Raw genomic sequence first — 20,820 nt, 5'->3', positions numbered from 1 at the left:
TGTCCCAAATTCCTTATTCGGAATTTATACATAAGGCATCCCAAAAGCTTGCTTCTTAACGTATAGGGATGGTTCACCTTTACAAAAAAAAAAAAACTGCCTATGCAGGTAAGGGATGTTTGTAGATTAAAACAAACTATGCAGGTCTTACAAAAGAGGAATAATATGCTTGCTATAGGTGTAGGCCATTTACATACCTTATGAAGCCTGACTGGAATACTCTTTGGATAATGCAAAGTACTTCCAGGACGTTGCTATGTGAGGCCTAGTCATCACTGCTCATCTCCACCATCACAGGAGTGAGCCTTTTCCATGATTCAAAGCCCCTCACATACTCTTTCTCTCCCCTGAGCTTCGAGCTCAGGATTTGAGAGCTCACTTCTGTGATGGTGGAGGGCAGCACTAATGTCTAGGGCCTCACTTAGCAACGTCCTGGGAGTCTTCCAGTCAGGCTTCATAAGGTACATAAATGGTCTACACCTATAGCAAGGGCATTATCAGAGCTGCACAATTTGTCTACAGATGCCCCTTATCATCTGCATAGGCAATTTTATGGTAAAGGTGAACTATCCCTTTAAAGACTATTTCCATTTTTGAAGTCAAATGTCAAAAAGCCCCACTATATCTGTTTACCTTCACACAGCATGTCTAAACAAATTGAAGAAAAAAATGGCTTAAGTTTTAGATGTTTCTAATGCCGTGTACACACAACTGGACTTTCCGTTAGACTAGGTCCGATGGGATCAGTCCGGCAGACAATCCGATCATGTGTGGGCTAATCCGATCGTTTTTCGTTATAAAAATCAGACGGACCTAGAAATAGAACATGTTTCAAATCTGTTCGATGGACTCAATTCCTATCGGGAAAACTGTTCATCTGTGTGCTTGTCCGATGGACCAAATACGATGCAAGAGACATATTTTAGTCCCGTCTTACATCATCCACGTTCAAAATGAACAGACTTTCAAATGGACTTAGTCCGTTTGTGTGTGGCCAAGTCCGTTTGTTTGGAAGTCCGTTGGGACTTGGCAGAAAAGTCTGTTGTTTGGAAGAACTTCGGACCTAGTCTGCCGGAAAGTCCAGTCGTGTGTACGTGGCATAAGAAGAATGTGTCATGGCTGATTCTAGGATTTTCTGGACAGTCTCACAATTGCTCTGTCCCAATAGAGATTAAAACGGAATTCTACCCAATTTTGAGAGGTGGTCTTAAATGAAAGACCACCTCTCCACCCCTTGTTTTTGGATATTTAAACAAAAATGTTTACTTTCTCTCGTACCTTTTTTGGAACTACTAAGAGTACTTCCAATCCAGCCAGGTCGCACCCGAGGATGTCACATCCTCTTCTGCAGATACAAAAATACATTATAAATACCTTTTTCCCCTTTTTTTTATAAGTGATTACATTCCATCTGTTCTCAGCTGCATTAGAGCTGGGGGGAGGAGAAGCAGCAGCTTCCCAGTGAATGGCTGTGCATCGGGGGGGGGGGTGTCAGAACAAGTCTGATCATTGGATCATTGGAGGAGAGCACCCTGAGTTCCCAGCATAGCTACAGAACTGACCATGCTCTGTTCTCCTGCTTAATGTGGTCAGTTTTTTTTTAGGAAAGCAGAGGAACTGGCAGGAACACCAGGGATTTCACATAAAGGAAGCAATACGAGGAGAACAGGATACTTTCTCATAAAAGTGCGAGGTACAGTGGGCACATATCAGGAATAAGAAGTTTTGGGGTAAAAAAAACGCTTTAAGCTGTACCTCATTAACATAAATAAGGGCAGTTTCCAAATTGTTAACCCTTTTGTTAAGACAAACAGTGTTCAAATCTAGTTCACAGCTGATAAAAAAAACAGCAAACACAGTACAGACAGGGTTAATTGTGTAAAACCTTATTCCACAACCCCTTCCTTATTATAACGCCTCTTTCTGAGATTTGGTGTTTACAAGTTAAAAACTTTTTTTTTTTTGCTCGAAAATTACATGGAACCCCCAAACATTATATTTTATGAATTTTCTCAGAATTTTTTTTCAGACACCCTAGAGAATAAAATGGCGGTCATTGCAATACTTTTTGTCACACCGTATTTGCATAGCGGTCTTACAAGCGCACTTTTGTTGGGGGAAAAAAACACTTTTTTTAATTAAAAAATAACACAACAGTAAAGTTAGCCTAATTTTTTATTTCATTGTGTGAAAGATGATGTTACGCCGAGTAAATTGATACCCAACATGTCACTCTTCAAAGTTGCACCCACTCATGGGATGGCAACAAACTTTTACCCTTAAAAATCTCAATAGGGCTAGAATTCTTGCTCTCACTCTAACGATCGCGGTGATACCTCACATGTGTGGTCTGAACACTGTGTTTATATGCGGACGCTACTCACGTATGTGTTCGCTTCTGCACGTATACTCAGCAGGACGGGGCGCGTTTACATTTTTATTTATATATTTTACCTTTTTATTTTTCATTTTTACACTGTTCTTTAAAAAAATAAAATAAATGCGTCCCTTGTAAAAGAAAAAAAACATGACAAATAAATTAGATCTGGGGTCAAAAAGACCTCAGATCTCTTATTTACACTAAAATGCAATAAAAAACATTTCTTAAATTTAATGTTATTTGGAGAAAAATAAATGTCCCTTTTAAGAGCTATGGGCAGAAGTGACATTTTGATGTCGCTTCCACCCTGCATGATATGGAGATGGGTGGGGGCCATCTTCCCCTCACTCATCTCCATGCCAAGCTAGGGAGCAGACACGATCGCCGCTGCTGGCAGCTCCGGTAAGCGGCGGAGGGCCTTCTCCTGCCGCCGATAAAAGTGGTCTTGCACCGCAGAGACCACATTTATCTTGAAGCGGACTGCCCGCTCAAGAAGAGGATACTAGGGTTATAGCAGCTAGCTGCTGCCATAATAATATCCCTCTTCAATTAGCGACATAAAACTATGGCGGGTGGTCCTTATGTGGTTAAGCAATTAAAGAGGTAATCAATAGTTTTTAGTTTAAGTTATGCTATGTTAATAAAACATGTAATAAAAGTTTAAAGTACCATAGGTGTTAACTCAGTTTGGCAGCAAAAGTGGAAATGCACTTTAAGTTGGCCAAAATGGGTATCACTCAAAAACCAAACTTTCTTCATGATTCGATGGCTAACACAGGACAATGTTCTACTACAGAGAAAATTGATTAATACATGCAGCATTAATAAAGGATGACCATTGTAAGCACCCTCTGCATTATTTGGTTTGTCCCATCCCCTGTAAGTGCCACATTTGCTGGACAGCTTGGCCTGGTTTAAGGGCTCTTTCACAAGTGTGGCAGCCATTTCCGGTCCTCTGATAAGTGATCCAAGCTCTGTTTTTCAGAGGTGTTTTACGGGTGGTGAGGAGGCACCTCCTCACTGCCTGATTTAACCTTATAATTGGCATACTACTGTGCGCTGTTGTATGCATTGCATGTGGTTGCTGTGCAGTTTGGGCACAACCCCATAGAACTGCATTAGTTGTATTTAGTGAAGACACCACCCACTGAAAGTGATGTACTGTTCTACTGCAGCTGTGAAGCCCAGCATCACGGTTGTGGAATGTGTACAGTGGTATCGTTAGTGTTCAGGTGAGCAGTTGGGTGCGGTAAACCGTGGCTCAACTGCCTAGTTTTACTGTTCTCCTACCAACCTCATGTGTGAACAAGTCCTAAAGAAGTGAAAAAATAACAGATCTGCTTTCCAAATTATTAGATTACAGAACTGTTACGGGGTAATTCCGAGAGAGAACTGCTGCGTTAATGCTATTGACAGACTGCATTGTATATATATATCATTTCTGATTTTGCCATTAGTTACACTTTAAGCAAAGTGTGCTAATCATTTCACCAGTAATACTTAAGAGGTCTGAAATATGTGCAGTGTTGGTGACCTTAAGGACTGCTGTTGAGCACCACTAGTCAAGATCAGTAACAGACCCTCCAGTATGACCTCCTCCATACGGTACAAAATACTTCGCTCCTGAACTTCTGTCTATCTGTCTGATTAAAATCACTTGGGTTTAGTCAAGGAACGCTTAGGAAGGTTTTTCTTCTACAATGCTAGGTAATTTTAATCAGAAAGGTAGAGAGAAGTTCAGAAGAAGAGTAGTTTGTATCTTATTTTGAGGGTCATAATAAGGTTCAGGCTCTTTGCATGGCATAATGCATACCATCAATATGTCCCTAATATGGGAGAACAGGGACGATTGAGAGGCTCCATGAAAAGCAGAATTTATTTTAACTGTCTTTTTATCAGCAGTGTTTGATTTAGTTCCTTCTAAGGAATGTCCCCATGATAGCCTGTGTTTAGGGGATGGAGGAGGTTAAGGTGCTTACAAAAGTGAACCAGAGGTAAATTACAGTCCCAGCCTGAACGGGATATCAAACCACTAAGATGACGGTTTAAAATAATCTGTACCTTGGAGCCCTAGTTGGGAATGATTTTAAGATGGTGGACAATGCTCACCTAGGAAGGTCAGCCTTAATAAAGGCGCATATAAACAAGTGTTGCTCATATTTTTCCCTTAGTGATTGTAAAGTCTTTTTTTTTTCGAATAAAATAACAAACGTGTTCTATTAGGTTAGTTTGGGCACAGGTAACAAGAGGAAGGGGAAGTAGGAACAAGGTAATCTGCCAAGAACATTGTTAAACATATGAATGAGGCCTTTAGAACTTAAAAAAAAAAAAATGAAGATATAAATTTGCTCCTCCTCGGGGATGAGGGAGATAATCTAGGAATGACATACTTAGCTGAAGGAGAAATGGTGAGAAAGCCTGTTTGTGTGGAGTCATTTGATGGTGAACATTAGATTGTTTTGTACATTTTACATGCTGTTAGGAAGTTAGCATTAAAGTATAACTCCACTTTTGTTGAAAAAAGAAAAACCCTTCTGGGTGATCAATGTACTTTGCATGAATTTTAAGAAACTTTGTAGCATATTCAGACCTTTTTCTGTTCTAAACAAAAAGCAGTTTGTTTTCCCATGTCCCTTTGGTAGTATTTCTGTGTACTTATAACCACCTGGTGCACTTTTGGTGCCTTAATAAAGAAAACTGCAGCGTCCGTATTCCATTGGAAGAATTTAACACTTAGGGAGTATCTCACTAAAAATGAAATTCCTATTGCAGGGGATACCTAAAATGTTTCTTGCATCTTAGCGCAAATGTCAGTGATGCATTCACAGAATAAGAAAATGACATTTCTGGGGGTGTTCCTTTAACAAAACAGTGTACAGAACGCCTCCCAGCTGCCATACTGCATTGATTTTTTTGAACATTTTTATAAAACTACAGCAACTTTAGATTAAAATGGGAAGTTTATTTTTTAAATAATTTTAAATTACAAATATGTAAAATTGTAGATTTAAAATGTAATTTCATGTTTGTGTAATGTTCTGCTGTAGTCACCATAGTAAAACTGTAATGCACACACATCCGTTAGAAATTGCAAAGAGCCTACAGATGTGTACAGTGGAGGGAAAGGAAACATGAGCAAAAGGAAGGCAAATTATATTTGTTTATAAAAAATAAAATAATGGAATCTTACTATACTTATCATGTTCTTAAACTATGTATTCTTTTGTTTAGTTCAACTTGAATTTTGCCTTTTAATAAATAATTAGGTGAACTCTTGTCATCCACACTAATTATTTCCTTCAGTTTTCATGATGATCATGTGTGCAGATTGTAATAATAAAGAGGATGCTGAATTTATCCATTTTCTGGACACTAGAGGGCAGATGCCGTTCTTCAACCTAAAAATTCTGAATAGCAGTCAGAACTGCTCTGGTCATTCTAAGTGATGCCACATCTATATAGAATACATACAGTGCACGGTTGTTATCATTGCTATATCTGTTATATTTACTTATGGCATCCAATAACTAATCTCTATTTGGCATGAGTATAAATTACTGGAAAGTTTTGCCCAGCATAGTAAATATTTTTTTGTTGTGCAGATTAAAAAATAAATACATAATCTGACTCACTGCTATAAATTAATTTAATGTTGGAGTTACAGTCTATAGAGTGTAATAGATACGTATTTTACTGCATTTATTCACAAGTCTGATTGCCAGTTCCAGTATCACTTGCAGCCACAAAGCTATATAACTTCTGTCAAAGTAGTGTCAGGCATTCTTAAATTCTAGAAGTTCTCATCTTCATGCTTAGAGATTTTTTCTTAACATGTCAGAATCCCTTTGTGACTGTCCTCTCCGTTTTCACTAAAGAAAGGGAACTGCATCACACAATCTTGGGAATATAAGTGAAAGTACTAGGATAGGCGACTATTCCCCTGACTTGCCACCCCATGCTTTCTGGGAAAGATCTGACCATGAAAAGCAGCCCTCAGTTTTTGCATCCCAAGAATTTGGCTTGTGTACGGCCAGCAGTATGTTGTAGAATTACAGAAAAATTCAGTTTTATCAGCTAAATGAGCTGAGTGACCACCATTGCCCAAGTGAAATGTATGATCCTTCCGAATACATAAATACAAAGTTACCATTCTAACTTCATAAACTGCATTGTATGCACAGCTATACAGCACATTTGCACATGCGTTAAAAACGCTGCATACAACTGTGCATAGTTTTGTATGCAGGAGTACAGAAGTCTTTAGGGCGATTCACCCAGCTGTGTCCCGCAGCATAATGCTGTGCTGCGTTCAGCTGAATAAAAAAAAGGAGAAAAAAGCACAGCTACATCCATGACTGTACATTTCAGTGTTCTTTATGCAGTACACATGTATATGTATGTGCTAATGTTTACCTGCAGACAACCCCCCCCCCCCCCCCCCCCGTTTGGCTGCTACTGCTGCAATAAAGACAACAGCAGAGCCTGCACCACTAATTACACATTAATGATGTTTACATGTTGGCCCTGAAAGAGTCATTTATTTGGTGGCAGCACATGTGCAGAATGACCACAGCCAATTCTGTATAACTGAAGGCCTAGGTCATTCTATGCGTGCATCACCACTGTATGAATGATTAATTCAAAGCCAACATTTAACCATCAGCAATGTGTATTCGGTGATGCAGTCCCCACTGGCTACACATGGTTAGACTTCGTTAACGCAGTACGCATCTAAACATTGCAGGCACACAGCGTTGAGCACAGGATCTTGCTATAACATTCAATATATGTGTACACTCATCTGAATGAGTCCATAATTTTGTAATTGTAAATAATATATAATAATATGTAAATTGCCAGTGCAAAGGTCAGCGGTGTGGCTTACTTAATGGCATCCAATGAGACTTCACTTCTTTGAGTTAAGTGAATTCAGAAGCATTAAAAAAAAATGCTGATTAGTTGCTGTTGGTTACCGATTCTTTTTTTTTATACCATCGCTATTAAATAAAGACGGTGGATTCTAAAGAAAGCCTTCCCAAAACGAATACTGCTTTGACAGTTTAGAAGAAAGGATGGCATTAAATTCCTCCATTCCAATTCATGCCACATACAGTAATAGATTATTTTAACACACACAAATCTCCCTAATAAGTCTATTACTACCCAGGAGAATCTCCTCCTACAAGCCTCCCAGCTGAAAATCCTCCCAGGAAAATGAAGCCGTGTTTTCTCCAATAATCCGCCAGTAATATGAGCTTTATCCAAGCCACATGTAAGTTTATTTTGTTTTTGACGGGTTGCTGTGCAGTTATTAGTTACGGAGCATGTAAGAGTGCTGCTAGTAGGTGGCACTTTTATGTAAAGAAACATCACTGTCACGCCACTATCGCCCTACACTTGGGGCGAGAAAAAGATAAATGGAAGCGTTTTAAATAGATTTGATACTGGGATAAAAGGCTTGGCTTGTTTATTTTCTACATATCTGTAAAGCGTGGGTTTGTATGGCGCTTAGCCTATGAGTTTTCCAGCGAAGGGTGTCTGCTACGTGCTATCAGGGTTGATCATTTCAAGTTTGATTCTCCTGTGCCTGGAACCAGCAGCACAGCATAAGTAATTTAATGCCAGCGCTGTGAACTATACACTGAATAGCGCTGTGTGGGCTTTGTAGTCTACAGGGATATTTCATTATTAGCAATCATATCTGCTTAGGCAAAGCTGCCTTCTACAGATGGCTGCTTTCAAGTGCAAATGAACCGGTTAGACGTGTCTTGTTTAATACATACTAGAGATTCACAAATGGGTATTGATTTTTCTACCAGTTGTTTCGGTTAGCAAAGGAAATGGATTAAATGGTCTCTTGAGCATTTAAAGGAACACTATTACATTTAATTAATTGTAAACCAAATCGTATATCAAGGGAATAAAAATAAACCACACACCATGCACATCCCATGTTTGATTTATTTTATTTTTTTCATGTATGTTTTATGTATGCTTGACAAAGCTAAGACACAGAGGCCTGGTATTGCTAGGACTCAATATTACACAGAGCAACAAATATTATTTACCATCTTCGTTTTTAAATAGGAAATTTAGTTGAACTTCCAATTTTCCCACTTTTTTCAGGGCCTATTGACACTTAAGTGCTCCGTTGCAGTGTATTAATATGTGCTATGCTTTTCCTATGTCTAATGTACTAAAAATGTCTTTAAAGTAGTTCATTTTTTTAATTAACCATTTGCAACTAGCCGCTGCAGTTGAATTGCAGCAACATGGCTCGGTTGTGTGAATCGCCATCATGTTACGTCGCTACCCTTTTTGTCCACTAGGGGCACATGCCGGCGGCGGCAATGTGAGTGCCTGGCGGTTTCAATCACCGACGGGCTCCTGCGATCGCTTGGGGCACACGGAGAACTGGGATCTGTGTGTGTACACAGTTTCCGGTTCTCTGAGGGGAGGAGACAGATTGTTGTTCATACGGTGTATGAACAGATAATCTGTCTCTTCCCCTAGACAGTCCACTCCACCCTTCAATTAGAACACACACACGGGAACACAACCCCTTGATCGCCCCCTAGTGTTAACCACTTCCCTGCCAGTAACATTTATACAGTAATTAGTGCATTTTTATAGCACTGATCGCTGTATAAATACCAATGGTTCCAAAAATGTGTCAAAATTGTCCAACGTTTCTGCCATGTCACAGTCCCAATAAAAAACGCAGATCGCCACCATTACTAGTAAAAAAAAAAAAAAAAAAAATGATAAAAATGCCATAAAACTATCCCTTATTCTGTAGACACTATAACTTTAGCGCAAACCAATCAATATATGCTTATTGCGATTTTTTTTTTTTTTTTTTTTTTTTTTTTTTTACCAAAAATATGTAGAATACATATCGACCAAAACTGAGGAAAAAAATGTCTTTTTTATATATTTTTGGGGGCTATTTATTATAGCAAAAAGTAAAACATAGTTTTTTTTTTTTTTTTCCCCAAAATTGTTGCTCTTTTTTTGTTTATAGTGCAAAAAATAAAAACCATAGATGTGATCAAATACCACTAAAGGAAAGCTCTATTTGTGGGAAAAAAGGACGTAAATTTTGTTTGGCTGCAATGTCAATGCACGACCGCGCGATTGTCAGGGACGCAGTGCCAAATTTATTTTTCATTTTTGAAAGAGTAAGGGAGGGTTATAACCCATGTAAGGTCTATTCTTGCCATATTTTTCCCATTGCAGAGATCTATCTTCACTTCCTGTCCCATAGCCAAAACAGGAAGAGAGAGGAAATCGCTGCAAATTAAGGGAGGGGGGGGGGTCACCAGAACTAGTGTCCCTACTGAAAGATTTACCCTCTATTACTGTTCTGGGGACAAATGGAGGCGTAATCCTTCTCAACTCTATCCAAAATTTAAAACAAAATGGTTTTGCCTATAGTTATAGTTTCAGATAAATGTGATAACATAAAGTACATGTTTAGCATCTACCTTTTTTCCACCTTTTTGATCTCCTGGAACACAGTCTCACTTTGTGGCTATTAGCAACCTTAAGTTTGCTTTGGGCCAGATATATACTTCTTAGTATCTGTGCATTGTGATAATACCCACTGTATCACACGTTAATGTGGGTTGCCGTAAAACAACCCATGACTGTTACAGAAGCTGCCACTGCACAGGAAAAGGTCAGAAAGGGACATGCAGAATTTTTTTCTGATACAACGCATGGTGCTGTAACGCATGTGCTTTGGAGCTGTGCTGGCTTTGTGCATTGGGGTAGCTTTCAAAATATATCACACATAACTTGCTGAAGTAGATTAGTGAAGTCACTGTGTTACTAAATGACAGCTGGAGAATGGGATAAACAAAATTTATCCTGTTAACTGTGTAGAGCTCCAGTAGGCAGAATAGGCCTAACCGCTATTGTAGAAGGAATGCAGAAAATGAGAATTTGCTACAGTAAATTGTAATACAATTTTACTTGCATTTCTGAATGTAACTCAATACATTTAAATACATAAAAATAAGTAACTGATTAAAAAAATCTGTTTGTCTAAGAAGAGATCATAGTAATAATACAACCCCAATTCCAAAAAAGTTGGAATGCTTTGTAAAATCCATAAAAACACATAATGCTTTGCAAATCTCATATACCTGAATTGTATTCACCTAAGACCACATAAATCATATCGAATATTTAAACTGAGACAATGTACCATTTTAAGAAAAAAAAATAAGGTAAATTCTATTGATGACAGCACATCTCAAAAAGGTTGGGACAAGGCAACAAAAACCTTGCAAAGTAAGTTTTACTAACAAGGAAGCGCTGTAAGGACATTTTGCAAAAGCATTAAAATTAGGTTAACCCCTTGGCGCTGGCCACACACAAACATGCAGCCTCTCGGCGCCTGGTCCTTGTCGCCGAGGAGCTGCATATTTGCCTGAGTTGCTGTCTAAACAGCTATGCCGAGAGCACACACGGTGCACTCCTGACAGCACCTAACCGAAAATTTTCGAATCACGTGACAGCCAATCACGCTGGTCACGTGCTCTTAATTCTGCCCTGCCTCCCAGCATCATAAACCTCTTAAAGGGCCGGGAGGTGCTGGCATTAAGAAGTTAATGAACAACAGGTCAGAAACCTGATTGGGTATAAAAAGGGCATCTTATCGAGTCAGAGTGTCTCAGAAGTAAAGAGAGGCAGAGGTTCACTAATCTCTGAAAAGCTGCATCTAGAAATTGTCCAACAATTTCAGAATATTGTTACGTGCAACGTAAAATTGCAAAAACTTTTTAAATATAGCATCATCTACAGTACGTAATATCAAAGGATTCCTGAGAATCTGGAGAAATCTCTCAAGGGCTGAAATTAAATATTGGATACCCATGATCTTTGTGCCCTCCAACAGCAATGCTTTAAAACGGGCATAATTCTGTGATGGACATCACTGCATGGGCTCAGGAATACAGCCAAATATCACTGTGTGAACACAGTTTGCCATGACATCCAAACATTCAAGGTAAAGCTGTGTCACACAAAGAAGAATCCCTATCTGAACTGATCCAGAAATGCCGTCCTCTGGGCCAAAGCTCATTTTAAACGATCTGTTGTAAAGTGTAATCAAATTTGACATTCTTTTATGGCAACCTTGGGCACCACGTCCTCTGGGCTAAAGAGGAGAGGGACCTTCCAGCTGGTTATAAGTGCCCAGTTCAAAGCCTGTATCTGATAGTATGGGGGTGCATTCATGCGTAAGGAATGGGCAGTTTGCACATCTGGAAAGGTACTGATGGTGAAAGATACATCCAGGTTTTAGAGCAGCATTTGCTCTCATCCAGACAACATCTTTTTCAAGGAATGCCTTGCATATTTCCTCAGGACAATGCTAAACCACATACTGCATCTATGACAACAAAATGGCTTTGTAATACAAGAGACCAGGTGCTTAACTGGCCTGCCTGCAGTCCAGACATTTCAGCAGTTTAAAATATTTGGCACATCTTGAAATTAAATATACGACAAAGAAGATACAAAACTGTTGAGCAGTTAGAATCCTATGCCAGGCAAGAATGGGACAACATTCCTCTTCCAAAACTCCAGCAACTGGTCTCCTCAGTTCCCAGACATGTACAGAGTGTTTAAAACGTAAAACAAAGATACACTCACTCTTTTCCCATCTACTATGTATCACCACTGCACTAAACACAAACTTTAAACTGTGTTAATTGATTTTGATACAAGTTATTTTTTTCTATTTTTGTATGCACAGGGCAGGGTTTGCACAGTGTAGTAACATTTAGTAATTCACGTTCACTAAAGTGGATTTATAGTATTCAATATTTTTGAATTCACTGGTGTGGATTTATATTATATTCAGCGCTGCTTACTCTATTGTTTAGTTAAGGATTAATGTACAGAGTGTTGTTAAAAGAAGAGGTGATGCTACACCGTGGTAAACATGGCCCTGTCCCAACTTTTTTGAGACATATTGCTGCCAGCCATTTCAAAATGAACTTGTCTTTTTCTTAAAATCGTATAATTGTGTAACCATTTGATATGGTTTCTATTGTGAATAAAATATGGGTTAATGAGATTTGCAAATCATTGATTTTTTTTTTTAATGTAGATTTTACACAACGCCCCAACTTTTTGGGGATTTGGGGTTGTATATAAATGTCAACTGTAGAGAACTACTACAACCCTCAAAAAATATTTGTATTTTGACCCTACTAATGAAAATGGTTCATTCTTCCTGGTCTCCAGTACATATCAATGGGTTATGGCTCTAGGCACTCAACTAAAGGCATGTACTTTGAAGAAATTCTGATTATAGACCTGCAGACAAATTTAGCTAATACACGGCATTAGGTAGTGTAGCTAAATTTATGTTGCAGAAAACAAAATGTCTATTGCCCATAACAAATATTTAATTTTTTTATTTTATTTTGTAACCACAATTGGAAATCTAAGTTACAGTTTAAAGCTTGAATAAACACTGAACTTTTTTTTTTTTTTTTAGCCAGGCCCCCTGCAGGTTAATGCCATAGTGTGCTAGTATGCACCGCATACTAGCACATTATAACAGACTTCCTATACAGTCAGTGCCCTCTGGTGGTGCATTGCCACCTGCCCCTGGTCCTCTGTCCAGGTTTGCCTTCTCCTGCCATTTGAATGCCCGAGCTGCAATGAGGTCGCTCCCGTATATGCACATGAGAGCTCCCATTGCAGCCTGGCACTCTGCATTCAGGACACACCAAATGCAGAGACACTGCACTTTCACTGGATCTCAAATATACTTCACAGTGCAAAAAAGGACAAAATTATTCCAGAAGTATAGCATCTAGAAAGATGAAGTATGAAAGTGACAGTGCTAACAAAGTACAAGGATAGATTGTAAGCTCTAACGAGCAGGGCCCTCTGATTCCCCCTGTCTTGAATTGTATTGTAATGTCTACCCTAATGTTGTAAAGCGCTGCATAAACTGTCGGCGCTATATAAAACCTGTATTATTATCCCTTTCATGACTAAGCCTATTTTTGGCATTTGGTGTTTACAAGTTAAAATCCATATTTTTTGCTAGAAAATTACTTGTAACCCCCAAACATTATATATATTTTTTTAGCAGAGACTTTTGAGAATAAAACGACGATTGTTGCAATATTTTATGTCACACGGTATTTGCGCAGCAGTGTTTTAAACGCAACTTTTTTTGTAAAAGGGACACTTTCATGAATTAAAAAAAAAAAAACTAAACAGTAAAATTAGCCCAATTTTTTTGCATAATGTGAAAGATAATGTTACGCCGAGTAAATAGATAGCAAACATGTCACACTTTATAATTGCACGCACTCGTGGATTGACGACAAACTACGGTACCTAAAATTCTCAATAGGCGACGCTTTAAATTTTTTTTACGGTTACCAGGTTTGTGTTACAGAGGAGGTCTTGTGCTAGAATTATTGCTCTCACTCTGACGATCGCGGCGATACCTCACATGTGTGATTTGAACACCGTTTACATATGCGGGCGTGACTTCCGTATGCGTTTTCTTTGCTTCGCGAACTCGCGTGGACAGCAGACGCTTTAAAATTTTTATTTTATTTTTTTAATTTTTTTATTTTTATTAAAATGACTAAATTGTTTTTAAAAAATATATATATATATTTGATCACTTTTATTGCTGTCACAAGGTAAGTAAACATCCATTGTGACAGTAATAGGTGGTGACAGGTACTCTTTATGGAGGGATGGGGGGTCTAAAAGACCCCCCATCCCTCCTTTACACTTCGATGTATTCAGATCGCCGAAAACAGCGATTCTGAATACCGTATATTTTTTTTAAACCGGCGCCATTGGCAGCCGAGTAAACGGGAAGTGACGTCATGACATCGCTTCCATGTTTACGATTAGGATACTGGAGCGAAGCCGATTACGGCTTCGTTCCAGTTCCTCCCCAGCAGCCGGAGGCGCCGGATCTTGAATCGGTACTCCCGATCGAGCAGGAGCACCAGTAACAGCGGCGGGAGGGGGGAACGTCCCCTCCTGCTCCTCCGGCATAACAGCCGAGTGGCATAACAGCCGAGCGGCTTTTAGCCGCTTCGGTTGTTATGGCTGGATAGCCAATCGCCCACTGAAACAAACGGTACCGGGATGATGCCTGCAGGTGCAGGCATCATCCCGGTATAACCCCCGGAAGCTGAGTACGCAGATCTGCGTATGCTCGGCGGGAAGGGGTTATAATAATAATAATAAAGGATAAAGTCCACATAAATCTTCAAACGAATACTGATACATAAGGTGCAATGAATAAAGTGCGGTGCTCCAAGTGACGATCTGTGCAAGTGTAATCTTTTGTGAATAAGTGGTAATAGTCCTCTTCAGTGTAAAAACACCTTAGTGTGCAATGGCTCCTTACCTTACCGGTGTAAGGTAACAGCGTAATAATGATTAGTGGTGATGAGGGAATCCGGGATCCTGCAGTAGATCACCCCAATGTTCCTTTTGTATAGTTATATTCATCAATATAAATTGATATCCTGGTAAGGCTTGGTATCCTGGTGGATGATCCTCATTTAAAGTGCTGTTTCGACTCTGTGTTAGCAACAATGGAAATCCTCCCAGATAGATGTATCAATAGCATGGAGAAAAAAGAGCAGGGGGACAAGATGTGTATAAAAACTGGGTGTTTTATTAAGTTGCAGCCAATAATAGTACTCACATAACAAACAAGTATACAAACGAAAAACAAAACGAGCAGTGAGCTTGTGGCCTGACGTCACTTCCCGTGCCCGTCTTTTCCAACGCGTATCGTCACAATCACGTGACTTCACTACCTGATGAAGTCACATGATCGTGATGATACGCTGATACAGATGTGCATAGAAAAGAATATATATTTAGGTTAGAAAATGAGGACTGATACTTTAGGCATTGATCAGCATTTCCTTGGAAGTTAAAGAGCCGAGGATTGGGTATACTTGCACAACCAAGATCTGTGAGTAAGTGGAAGTCACTGACCCGTCACAAGCATGCAGACTAAAATGTCGGAGACAAGTGAAAACTTTAAAGCAATGTGCCTATTTCAGAACAGTGCCTGAAAGGTTTCAAAGCCACTGGATCAGCATGAGAACCAGGCAAGTAGCATTTTCAGAAGAATTTGGGAGTGGAAGTGACCTCCTTTAATGTAATTTAGAAGCTGTGCCTGACGACTGCTGTTGACAACGGAAGTTTTTCCAGTGTCTGTTCATGAATGAACTGTGAATGTGTAAATGTTATACTGTCTGTAAACCTACCAGTAGAGTCGATGGATGTGTGTCTGTGCTGGATATTCATCTCCTGCGTTCCAGTATTATTATGTCTGACATGCGGCTTCCTGGAGATCACTGTTGTTCCCTTGTACATCCTAATATGGATTTCTTTTGTGCTCGCTAGAATACCGAAATTATAAATCCATGGCTCCTGAAATCATTGTAATCTTATTATCTTATTATTTGAGAGGTTGGGGGAGAAATGTCACAATACCAATTACACAGAGAAATAATACTTTTATGCTTAAGCTACATAACAACCCCTTCTAAATCCCTTGTGCTGAAATAATGTATGCAGTTGAGCAATTCACCGAATATCAGGGACTGGAGTATACATGTCACCCACATTTTTCAGTATTGGTGTTCTGTGTTTTTTTTCCGGTTGTAACACTTTTTTTTTTTTTTTTTAATGGCAATTCTTTTTCTGACATGGAGGCTCTTGTGATGTAGAAGCTGAGACTCTCTTCTCCATATACACCAGCACATGGCGATGTCATGGCAGGTCAGGGTTTCTGGGGTCATTCCAGGGGATGACAAAGGGGCAGCACAGTGGTGTAGTGGTTAGCACTTTCACCTAGCAGCAATAGGGTCCCTGGTTCAAATCCCAACCACGACACCATCTGCCTGGAGAGTTTGCATGTTCTCCCTGTGCCTGCGTGGGTTTCCTCAGGGTACTCCCGTTTCCTCCACATTCCAAAGACATGCTGGTAGGTTAATTAAATCCTGTCTAAAAATTGGCCCGTGTATGTGTTTGTAAAGTACTGTGCTACACCCAGATGGACAACAGCAGCAAGCGCCCTGAGGCGATTTGGTTTGCATAGGCAGCGCTATACAAGTCATTCATTCATCCTACTACACCAGAATATACACTTCAGGGATTTACTGGATGGTTGTCTTAGGGTTCAACTGCATATAAGATTTAGACCTTTGTTAACCGTTGCCTCGTTGAAAATCAAGGTATTGTAGATCAAGTACATGTCAAAGGGTAGTATTCAGGTAAAAGGAACTGTCTCAATTAGGATATTGGAACTTTAAATGCTTACTTGTTCTAGTGTACTAGTTCCAGAACTGTCTCATGTTATTTTCACTACTGGATACATCACTGACTAGAAACATGTGTACAGTATATCAGGTGTTCTCCTCATTGGCTCTACATAGTAATGTAAGGATGACAGACCTGGAGATTGTACCTTTCAAAAAAAAAAAGTAAGCAATGGTGTAATCTTTTTACTGGTAGGTTAACAATAGAATGACATCTGTAATTAAGCTCTTGTTCAGTTCTAATGCACCCCGAAAAGTCACCCTACAAGCATGATCTTAGGACCTTAGTGAGCTATTTAAAGCAAGGAAGTGCAACTACTTTAAGTATTTCCCCCAGTTAATGTTATCCCACACTTTGGAGCATCTTTGCCTCAAAATTTCAGATGTTACCAGTTTCATGTGCTCAATGGATCAGCAGCTTTTGGTAATGCACAGAGCAGATCACGTGGCCTTTAGAGAGAAGTAATGCATGCAGGTAATTGTCAAGACTTTTTGTTTTGCTAAAGTGGACCTGTATTTTGTGCAAAATATGCTCCTGTGAATACAAAACAGATTCTTCCAATTCGTAATAATAGAAGGATCTTGCCTTGATATCCCTGTGTATATTGCGCTCAAGACCTCCATCATCCAACACACATAGCTGCTTGATGTGTGATCTGCAGCCCCAGTGCTCATGGCTGACTGCATACACCCAATAGGCAGGAGAGATGACAAATATGCACTTTCTATTTACTGTACTTCTCAGGTTTCAAGTGCTGTAAGAAATATTGGCCCTATTTGTAGCTGATTTTCACAGAATTGGCCACGCTTCCTTAGGGCTAGTGGGCAGCAGGTTCACATTAAAGGTGGCAGTTTTAAGTGATTGTAAAGGCAGAAGGTATTTTATCTTTATGCATGACGATAAACCTTCTATGTGCAGCACCTCTCTAATACTTACTTGAGCCCAATATCGATCCAGCGATGTTGCACTAGAGTCTCAGCTGTACTTGCTTTCCCTATGCTTCCCTACCACCAGACTGCACTCAAAATATCTAGAACTTCTGGCTATGGCGAACACATGACACTCCCCGTCTCCCACAATACAGTGCTGGGCATCTTAGGTGGCAAGTCATCAAGTGCAAATACTGTCAAATGGGGGAGAAGGGAATATGTGGAAGCCTAGTGGAGGATCATAAGCATGGGGAAGGTGGGAATTGACAACTTAAAATTTTTCTCTTGCAAAGTAAACCTTTTTATTAGTATCGGTAAAGTACATGTTCAATTTTTTGCCACTCTGATATATTGGCCAGGTCAAACAGCTTCATATATAATAAAAGTCCAAGGCACTTTCAAAATAAATATATGCAACTGTATAACCATGTGCAAGCTTCTGTGTTGAAGACAAAGCCAAGATTGTGTTCGCAATGTCTGTACATAACACAAAAGGGCATATTTATAAAGTAGCGAATGTGACTTTCACTGGACATTCACTTGTAGTAAATATATCACTGTCATTTAAATTAATGGAGCAAGAACAATCGCCTGCACTGAATTTCAGATCTACTGCTTTCTAAATACAATCTGCAGTGTGTCCAGCAAGAATTAATATTCTGTATATTTTGTGTTTTACAGGCTGCAGGAAAATACAGACAACAAGGGAGAAATTACACGGTAGAAGATGGAGACATTATTTTCTTTAAATTCAATACACCTCAACAATCTAAAAAGAAATAATTTTAAATGCCAAAACAAAGGCTGCTTTTTTTATTTGTACTTAGAATATTTCTGTTATTAAATACTAAACTGGGATCCATTTTCCCCTTCATCCTCCCCACCGAATAAATGCTGTTTGTTTTGAAACGATACGTGTCACCTCACTGTGAAAATACAAGTTGAGTAAATGTGCTTTCCAAATGATTAAGATCCTACTTGAAATCATAGATGCTTTTCAGGACTCGCTCTAGTCTCATGATACTTCATTAATCTCCATCATGTATGCCAAGCCTGACACATCTGACAGTGAGGACAATGTGGCTGGCTCTTTTTTTGAATCTACAGATAATGCATGTTTTACAGTACTCCAGATGTCTACACTCAATAAAACATTTGACAAAAACCAGCCTCTGTGTGTTTGGGGATGTCTGTATTGAGTGGATGTGGTGTGCTGAATGCGATACAGCACCTGCTGGCTGCTGATTACAGAATTTAAGACATGTGTATGATACAGTAACTGCCAGTGTGGGGCAGCTGTCATTGTAGCTGAAAAGTGAGTCTTTCATGGGAATCACAAGATTAGCTTGCCAACAATTGTGTGTGGATGTGTCCCTGAAAATGGGTAGAGCATATCTACACTTAGATGCCAAGGCTAAAAAAAATTTTATTGTAACCTTTCAGTACTGATACAGGAGGTAGAGGTATACAAGCAGAAAGAGATCCCTTAAAAGAGCGGATATGCTGAAAAACTAAAGAGAATCTGTCACTTGCAATGGAAAATCCTGGTATTGTAGAGCCAATTGAAATTCATGCTGCAGTTGAGCAGTTAGAAGTGTAAACTTTGTTTTTCCATTTGCTGTTTAACCGGTTCCCGACCAGCGCATGCCGATGTATGTCAGCAGAATGGCACAGGCAGGCATATTGGCGTACAGGTACGTCCAATATTTAATGCCGCCCTGCCATCGCGAGCGTGCTGCCGCCGGCGTGCTCACATGCTGGTCGGGACCCCTGTGAGTCCGGTCACAGGTCCCGCGGACTCGATCGTCGTGGGCATACTCGCGATCGTCTCACTGGGCGGCTGAACAAGGAAATGACGTAAACAGCATTTCCCCCGTTCTGCCTAGCAACTAGTGACGCTGATCTCTGCTCCATGTGATTGGAGCAGAGATCAGTGTTCACTAAATTAAAGCCCAGCCCCCAACAGTTAGTAACACACCCCTAGGAACACTTAACCCCTACACTGCCACCCACTGGTTAACCCCTTCACTGCCAGTGTCATTTACACAGGAATCACTGCATTTATATAGCAGTGATTGCTGTATAAACGACAATGGTCCCAAAAATGTCCGATGTGTCCGCCATAATGTCGCAGTCGCAATAAAAATCACTGATCGCCGCCATTACTAGTAAAAAAAAAATATTAATAAAAATGCCATAAAACTATCCCCTATTTTGGAAACGCTATAACTTTTGCGCAAACCAATCAATCGCTTATTGCGATTTTTTTTTTTTTTTACCAAAAATATGTAGAATACGTATCAGCCTAAACTGAGGGAAAAATTTTTTTTTTAGAGATTTTTGGGGAATATTTATTATAACAAAAAATAAAAAAGAATGTGTTTTTTTTTTTTTTTTTTAATTGTCGCTCTATTTTTGTTTATAGCACAAAAAATAAAAACCGCAGAGGTGATCAAATACCACCAAAAGAAAGGTCTATTTGTGGGGAAAAAAGGACGTCAATTTTGTTTGGGAGCCACGTCGCACGACCGCGCAATTGTCAGTTAAAGCGACGCAGTGCCGAATCGCAAAAAGTGGTCTGGTCTTTGACCAGCAAAATGGTCCGGGGCTGAAGTGGTTAACCATTTAAGGACAGAGCCTTGTTTTGAGATTTGGTGTTTACAGGTTTAAATCGGGTGTTTTTGCTAGAAATATACTTAAAACCCTTAAGCATTATATATTTTTTTTCTAACAGCCTAGAGAATAAAATGGCGGTCGGTGCAATACTTTCACACCGTATTTATGCAGTGGTCTTACAAGCGTACTTTTTTTTGGGAAAAAATACACTTTTTTGAATTAAAGAATAAGACAACAGTAAAGTTAGCCCATTTTTTTATTTTTTTTTTATATTGTGAAAGATGATGTTACGCCCAGTAAATTGATACCCAACTTGTCACAGTTCAATATTGCGCGTGGAATGACAAACTTTTACCCTTAAAAATCTCCATAGGCACTGTTTAAAAAATTCTACAGGTTGCAAGTTTTGAGTTGCAGAGGAGGTCTAGGACTAGAATTATTGCTCTCGCTCGAAAGATCGTGGTGATACCTCACATGTGGTTTGTACACCGTTTACATATGCGGGTGCTACTCACGCATGCGTTCGCTTCTGCACGTGAACTCGACGGG

The 20,820-nt window shown here is 39.5% G+C and overlaps 1 protein-coding gene across 3 annotated transcripts in view; it reads left to right on the top strand.

The window, feature by feature from the left end:
• Nucleotides 1-18,820, top strand: part of OLA1 (Obg like ATPase 1) — a 276,573-nt gene extending 257,753 nt beyond the window's left edge. For all 3 annotated transcript variants that reach the window (XM_077448032.1, XM_077448031.1, XM_077448030.1), the window contains exon 11: nt 18,337-18,820. In XM_077448032.1, the coding sequence (XP_077304158.1) occupies nt 18,337-18,438 (102 nt within the window). In that variant the 3' untranslated portion in view covers nt 18,439-18,820. The remainder of the gene's footprint in view (nt 1-18,336) is intronic.
• Nucleotides 18,821-20,820: the final 2,000 nt, after the last annotated feature.

Source organism: Lithobates pipiens, unplaced genomic scaffold (assembly GCF_037356315.1).
Source record: "Lithobates pipiens isolate NorthernLeopardFrog02 unplaced genomic scaffold, aLitPip1_a1.2 Scaffold_22, whole genome shotgun sequence".
In the NCBI taxonomy this organism is placed as follows: domain Eukaryota; kingdom Metazoa; phylum Chordata; class Amphibia; order Anura; family Ranidae; genus Lithobates; species Lithobates pipiens.
This window is presented reverse-complemented; position numbering and strand designations above follow the sequence as displayed.